The sequence below is a fragment of the Entamoeba invadens genome (genome assembly GCF_000330505.1).
Source record: "Entamoeba invadens IP1 unplaced genomic scaffold scaff_1105074726225, whole genome shotgun sequence".
In the NCBI taxonomy this organism is placed as follows: domain Eukaryota; phylum Evosea; order Mastigamoebida; family Endamoebidae; genus Entamoeba; species Entamoeba invadens.
The window spans coordinates 26,462-34,072 of NW_004191814.1; the positions used below are offsets into that span (position 1 = coordinate 26,462).

Below are 7,611 nucleotides of genomic sequence, written 5' to 3' on the forward strand. Positions count from 1 at the left end.
GGTTTTTTTCCACCCCTTTAGTTTACTGAAAAATATAATTAAAAAGAAGCTTCTTCTTTAAAAAACAATTGAATTTCAGTTGAAATAAACCAAACTTTCGTTCGAAAAAAAAAAGATTTGTACCTCAATACTTGCTCTTTAAATTTATACTTTGTTCTAATTGGTGCAAAGAAGTTGGTCTTTTTTCTTAAAGTCAACAAATAAAGTTAAAAAATTTATTAGCTATATAAACGAAGAATTATCTTAACTATCCACCAGATAAGGATGAAATTCATTGTTCAATGCCACATCAACATGCCCGAAGACAGAGAGCTTTTGTCGAAGATGATGCGAATGCAGAACCAAACACGAAAAGAAGAAGGGTGCCTTGGCTACTCATTCATGCAAGAATCTCTGAACACAACACATTATGTCATTCTCCAACAATGGGTCGATTCAGACTATTTTGAAGCTCACTGTAAAACTGAACACTACAAGAAGTTCATAGACTACATTTCTTCGGTTTCATTCAAACCATTCTACTACGAAAACTTAGTAGCTAATTAATTTGTTTTTTACTTGTATCAATATTATGTTATATTTATTAAAGAACCAAACTAAAATTTTTGTAATTTTAATATAACAAGGCAAAAATTAAAAAATCAATACGATGGGATGGATATTTGGAAATGATTTACTGAATAATTCTATTTTTATGGTCTAAAAGGTAACAGATAGTATTAAAAAACTAATTGTATAAAAATTTTAGTTTTAATTCTATTTAGAGATAGTATATATATACTGTGGTTTTAGAAACCATCAAAAACAACTATTTAATACCCTACAAATAAAAGCAAGAAACGTCGATTATTTTTTGAGCTGAAGGGCTATCCCAGCATCCACCATCTTTTTTATCAAAACCTCCATTTTTGCAATTTCTCCGTTGAGGTGATTTGAGTCTTCGTCGAGCTTTTTAATCATAGTAGTAGTTGCGTTGGTATTGTCTGTTAAAGTCTTCTCTGCCTCTTCAAATGAATACTCCATCATTACGCCAGCCTTCTTGTTATTTATTCTCGATTTGTTTAAGGTGCAAAATAAATATAAAAAACAAACCCCGATCCACAAATTAACCTTTTTGGGTTCCGAGATAGTGACAGGAAGATACAACCCATTTGCAATTTCAAATTTTGTCTTCACCTCCTCGTTTGTTTTTGACTGGAGCAATTTGACATAATTAAGAGTCGACTGGATTTCTTCTATCTTTGAAGTTAGAGTTAATTTTCTTTGGGAAACAACGTCCAAAAAGAACTTCAAATTTTTATAAGTATCCTCGACCGACTGAACCGCTGGTCCAACTCCTCCTTTCTCAGCAACGTATTTCTGAACGTCCTCCTTTTTGTGACTTTAATTTTATTTCTTATTGAAACAAACAATAACAGGACAGACAATGCTAGACGGCGCTATTTCCACCACTTTAGCCATCTTTCTCTGTTTTTACAGTTTCACTACCTTTCATTTTCTTTTTACTAGATGTTATAATAATTTTATAACTCTTTTTATTTATTTTACCTTTTTTGATTATTTATAGTTCGGAATATAAAAATAAAATATTTTAAAGATCAGTCATTAACTTGAATGGATTACACTTTTGTCCCAGATGAAGAAAAATGTCTAATCTCTGAGTATCCACCAGAGCTTTACAGAGAACCATTTTTAATAGTTGGGCTTCTTGGAGGTGATAACATCCCACAAAATATCAAAACTAATTTGTTCGACGACTCCATCGAAGGTAGAAAAATTGTGACGTTTACAGCGTCAAAAGAGTATCTTCCCCTCAAAAAAAAGCCACCCCACCCTCCCATTTATGAATTTCTTCAACCAGATGAATATTTCATCCGAGTTTGTTATGCTTATCTTCATTGTAACATTATTCAAATTGACTAAATCAAAGGTGGAGTGGTTGAACAAAGTACGACAAGACCGCCCAAGTGTAATGGTTTTGTTTGAAACTCAAGAAACGGTCTTTTCCCCCTACAATAACATACTTCAAGAGATCGATACCATTCACGATATACTAAGCTCACGACACACAAAATTGGTTTTGGAAATAATCACCTGCTCCCCTCAAATCCTATCATCAACAGATGAATTTGTGTCGCTTAAAAAGCGAATGAACGTCGATGGGTTTTTGTTGTTCAACCTGAACGACCCAAAGCAATCAATAGAAGTTCTCACTAAAACTGTCAAACAATTATCGTTGCGACATTATAGTGATATGGAGTACAACTATTTCACTCGTGCAGAGTCAATGAAATTTCCGTGGTACTCTGCGGTTTCATACTTTAAAGCAGCATTTGTTTCAGAGAATCAAGAGGCTTCATTTCAAAACTACAAAAATTCAATAAAGTATTACATGAAGTCTTACACATCAGTTTTGGAGTTACTTAGATCTGAAGAACAACGATTTTACAAATCTTCAAATGTGTTGGCAACAAAAGAGTTAATAAGTTGGATTATGTTTCGACTTTTTAACTTATTAGAGAAAACAGCAGCATTTAAGGAAATCAGTGAATTTTTTATATTGTTTGAGAAGTCTTGTTCAACATATGTTGGTGTCGAAGAGTTGCAATGTGCTCATCAAAAGTGGTTAGCTAGACAGTTTCAATTGATCGGAGTTATTTACGAGAAGCACAAACTCACCAAAACATTATCCCTATTTTATTCCTACGCCTCGCTTGTAAATTACACAAAGGCATACAATTTAATATCTACCATGTTTAACGGAAATTCCGTTAAAGAATTTACAAAGTATTTGCCGCCTTCATACACTCCAGAAAAGTTTTATGAATACGCCATCAAACAATCGTTTAATCTTTTATTCAAAATCCAAGTTTGTCGTTATGTTTGTAATCAAAAGTGACCAAAAGGATTATACTAAGTATAGTAAAATTACTAAGGAAGTATTGGAATGTCAAGCCGTGTTGTTAATGAACAAACCAACAAAAACAAAGACAAAGCAATGGTGGGAATACAATAATATAATACGAACCTTTTCACTTTCTCCGACACTTTTAAAGCCTTTTATGCTTTCCTGTTTTTCCGTTTTCGACAACTGGAAAATACAAGAAAAAACTGTTTGTGTTGACACATCTCTTTCACCACTTGTTACGAAATTTCCAAATTTTTTAAAAGAAATTTTAGGTGCTATAAAAGAATCTTCACTCCCACTCGATTTGTTTTATTTACAAACACCTCTTATTTTTTGTGAAATAACATTTTCAGAAAAATCGGTTGTGTTAGGTGAGTCTATTGATTTAAATATTGATCTAACAAGCAAATTACCATCATTCCCACTTGAAAAAATAATTATCGAATTTAATCAGACAGAGTTTTTGTTGACTCTTCCAAATTCAACGACAAAACTTCCTTCTGAATTATATGGAAATTTAAAACTGAAAATACCATTTGTGGCTCGACAAATTGGTCTCTTAGAAGTTGTCAGTCTTAAACTCTTTTCTTCAGAGAAAAAAGGTGTTGAAATATTAATAACCAAAAAAGATTTGGTACTTAGCAAAAAGGTTTTGTCCAATTTTCAAATATGCAACAGAATAATTCCCGAGCTGAAGCACAAAACTCAGACCACCGTGTTTCAACGAAAGCCAGCAGTTGAACTGATTATCAATTTTCCAAAACACTTGATTTTGGGTGAATTAACTCCGTTCACCATTGATATATTCAACGCCGAGCATTTTAATCTTAACAACATTACATTTTCGACAAATTCAAATGACATTTTAATGACAAAAGATATTAAGACGGAGTTATCTTCATCCCAAATAGTTTTGGGTACAATATCAGTTCAACAGTCGTTGAACACCGTTATTTACTTCCAGTTTAAAAAAGGAGGCAGAACACCTTTTCAAGTCTTTATGAAGTATTTAGGAATTTCGGGATTAAATTGTATAACAAAGTCATTTGATGTTGAAGTTTCTCAACCATTTTCTGTTTCAAATCAATTCATCAATGGGTCTGACTCAATACAGTCATTTTCTCTTCTTTATTTTTCATTGAAAAATACTTCAGGAACAACATTAGTAATCGACCAAGTCCTTGCCCCATATCAACTTACAATGGTAGTCAACCCAACTCTTCTTCGTCCAGAATTCCCATGTGAGTTCTGTTGTTCATTACAACCAACCACCAAAGTGTCCTGTAAAGTTCTTTGGCACAGGCAAATTCCATGCGAAGGGGTGAATGACACAATTTGCACTGAGACACCTTTTGAAATTGAACGATCAAAATGAGCTTCACTGTGTTAACATTTAATTTTTATTTTTTAAAATTTATTTAACTATTGAAAAGCAACTCAATACCAAAAATAAAAAGTTAAAGGAGTTCTTTGAGAAGTTCTTTTTGTGTTGGACTTGCGCTGTCCAATATAGGCCCGATTATATTGTCATTTGTTTCGTACCATTGTTTCAACCGCTCTGTAACCATGTCTTTTGTTTGCGAAGTGATCATATATGAGTCTTTTGACCCTAAACAATTCAATAGCACGATCAATGCTTTTTCCAAAATTTCATGTGTAATTGGGAACTTATTGCTGCTTGTCGGTGTATGTTTTAATACAGTTATTAATTATTTATATATATATATATATTTGGACTATAAATATTCTCAAAATAAAAGAAGGAAACAAACAGTGCGAAGAGTGTAAACAACGACTGAAGTATATCATCTGGGTATGTAGGAATGGGTAATAACGAGAACCACAGTAATGCAGTTTCTGGTTTAAAATATTGTGGGTTGAATGATATACATTTACCCAAAACCATTACCCCTGCTTCATATAAGTTTTCGTTAGTAGCTTTTAAAGACATGCAGTAGTTGATGATTTCTATCATTTGAGGTAAGAATGGTTGAATTATTTGAATTTGCGACAACAGTTGAATACACTCAATAGCTTGGAACAAGTTGTCTTGATTTTTCGAATTCGCCAATTGGACGACAATAGGGACCGAAACGTTCACATATTGAACTCGTTCAGATATCATTGCTACAGTTGACAAGACAAGTGCGACTGTTCCGATAATCCTTGTTGACACCCCATTTGTTGTTAATACTGCTTGTAACATTGGCAATAAAATTCCCTCGAAACTCGGGATGAACGCCTCACCCATACTGTAGGACAAGCATTTTAACAATGACCTATAGCTGTAATTAAAGTTGTTGTCGGGGTCAAACTGCTCTTCGTTTTCGACGTCTTCGTCTTGGTTTTCGATAAGCTCGGAACGCTGGATGTACTTCACAAAGAGTTCTTTTAATAACCCAAGTATAATAACGGCCTGGTTAATTCCAATCGGCGTCATATTAAGTTCAATAACCCTTTGTAGACCATTTAATTGTTCTGTCACAACACCAATTTCTGGTTCAAATTTCAAGTTGTTTACAATTGCTTCGATGACTTGTGAACTGTATACAGTTGCAGCAACCATGGCATTTTGCGTATTTCCAAATTCCTTTTCCTTCCCGTTGATGTATGATATCAACAAATTTACACTGCACCTCACTGCCATATTTCGTACCTTAAAGCTGGCCTTATACCCAATAAGTGGGATGACAATCTGAAAACATTTTGGTACATAGGGGACAAAAAACCCCTTTAAATCGACTGCAATGTCTGCTAATGCTTTCATAGCATTCACCTTCTCTTCGGCAGCCTCGATGTAAACATTCATAATTTCATCACCAAATTGTACTGTTGTTGTTTCAAAGTATTGGTAATTCGAAACAATGTTCATGTTGACTCTCTCTAATATTTTAGGCAAAACCATAGGAACATACGGTAAAATGTTCTCTTTTGTCACTTCAGCCAGTCGTGAAAATACAGATTCGACATACCCATAAAGCAAATTATCCGGTTCAAGGTCTTTCATTGCCAATACACTATTGATTCCTTTCATAGTAATTTCAAACGCCTTTTTCAATAAATCCCCTTGTGTTTTTGTTACTATGAATGAAACCATTTCGATGGTACGGCCTTTCACATCATACAAATCCTCATCATCACTTAATTCATTAATCACTTTTTCTAACATTGGAAGAATCTCCACAAAATACGTGTTACTTCCCTTCTTTAATTTGGATATAACATTCGATAACGAACACAGTGCTTCTGCGCTCAACGAAGAATCAGTCGTAGTTATAAGAGGAGTGAACACTCTGAAAAAAATACTAATATAAGGTTCCAACTCTTCAAGAGTCAATGTTGGTATAAAACACGATGATAGTTCACATGTTTTTGACACATTTCGTGAGCATTTATCCTCCAGTCCAAGTCCAATGATTTGCATGATTTTTCCAGATAAAATAGTTTGTGTTTTTGGATACAACTTAAACACTTTAAGGGCAAATACAATTGCAGCGTGACGGACTCTTGGGTGTGGGTCTTTGTATAACGGTGTGATGGCATCAAATATTTGCACAACAACCTTCCCAACAGATTTTTTTTTCGAAGACAGCACAGAGTTCATTGCCGTGATAAAAGCAAGTCTCATTTCCCATTTTGTTGAGGTGAGCAATTCGATATGTTGAATCAAAAAATTGACAAATTGTGTTGCCCCAATCATTGTTGTGATCCGTTCAATTGCTTCCTGTGCTTGATAAAAGAGTGGTGTGTCCTCTTCATCTTCTTGATAGTCGTACCATTCTTTAAGGTCATCAACATCGCCTAACCAATTGATGAGAGTGACATACAAATTGGTTTGCAGTTCTTGAAGTTTTTTAATCTCCTTTGGGTAGATTTCAAATATTGTCACAATCAATTCCATCGCAATAGTATGGAGTTGATCATCATAATAATCGTCAGTTGGTGCGTTGCACACATTTAGTGCAAATAAGACAGTTGTTGGGATGTAATTAACCAGTTGTTCTATATACACTTGGAATATTTGTTGCTCAATTTCAAACACATAAACGTAATAAGCGTCATACTCCTTATTGTTAACCATTCGAATTGTCACGTCATGTAAAATTGGGTAAAGTGGTATGACCACACCAAACAACTCAGGAACATTCATAGCGTATTGTATCAATTCTTTGATGAGTGACATCGACTCTGTAATAACATCACCGTCTTGATCTTGCAACCCTTCTTTGATAAGTATAATTATGGTTTGGAGCTTATTTCTCATATCATTTTCTGGAAATGAGACAATAATTTTGGTGAGCAAAGCTTGTGCGTAGTGTTTATGTGGTCTGTCACCTGTGTGAATCATTTCGAAAATGGCTGGTAAAAATTCAGGAAAAAGTTCTCCGGATGTCACAATAAATGAGTAGACCATTTCAAATAGGTTAACGTATTGGTTTAACACCGATGTGTCTGTTTCCAGTTTCATTCGTTGAAGCGCAGACGTGTTAAACTGTTTTCGGTATTGGGGTGTCAATTTTTTGTAAATTTCGTCGGTTTTGAAGATCTGTGTTGCCAAAAATGTCATAACAGTTAGCCTCACCTTCTCGTTTCCGTTTCCCAATAATAAGACGTGCATCGAACAAAAATTTTCAGGGTTCGATTTCATCTTTTCGTACATAGAAAGCGCTTGGTTATACCGTTGCATGATTCCGGTGTGACGA

General features: G+C 34.3%; 3 protein-coding genes across 3 annotated transcripts; 1 reads left to right on the plus strand and 2 right to left on the minus strand.

Annotated features, from left to right (window-relative positions):
* Positions 1-846: 846 nt before the first annotated feature.
* Positions 847-1,461, minus strand: EIN_407160 (prefoldin subunit, putative; the record flags this gene model as incomplete). Its single annotated transcript, XM_004184845.1, has 3 exons — positions 847-1,035; positions 1,093-1,371; positions 1,411-1,461. 3 exons carry the CDS (start codon positions 1,459-1,461, stop codon positions 847-849), a joined length of 519 nt encoding a protein of 172 aa, XP_004184893.1.
* A 153-nt stretch (positions 1,462-1,614) lies between these two features.
* EIN_407170 (hypothetical protein) lies at positions 1,615-2,899 on the plus strand (the record flags this gene model as incomplete). Its single annotated transcript, XM_004184846.1, has 2 exons — positions 1,615-1,878; positions 1,931-2,899. The coding sequence occupies 2 exons, from the start codon at positions 1,615-1,617 to the stop codon at positions 2,897-2,899; spliced, it is 1,233 nt and encodes a 410-aa protein (XP_004184894.1).
* A 1,466-nt stretch (positions 2,900-4,365) lies between these two features.
* On the minus strand, positions 4,366-7,595 carry EIN_407180 (importin beta-3 subunit, putative; the record flags this gene model as incomplete). The annotated part of the gene is made up of 2 exons (XM_004184847.1): positions 4,366-4,582; positions 4,681-7,595. 2 exons carry the CDS (start codon positions 7,593-7,595, stop codon positions 4,366-4,368), a joined length of 3,132 nt encoding a protein of 1,043 aa, XP_004184895.1.
* Between the last annotated feature and the right edge of the window lie 16 nt (positions 7,596-7,611).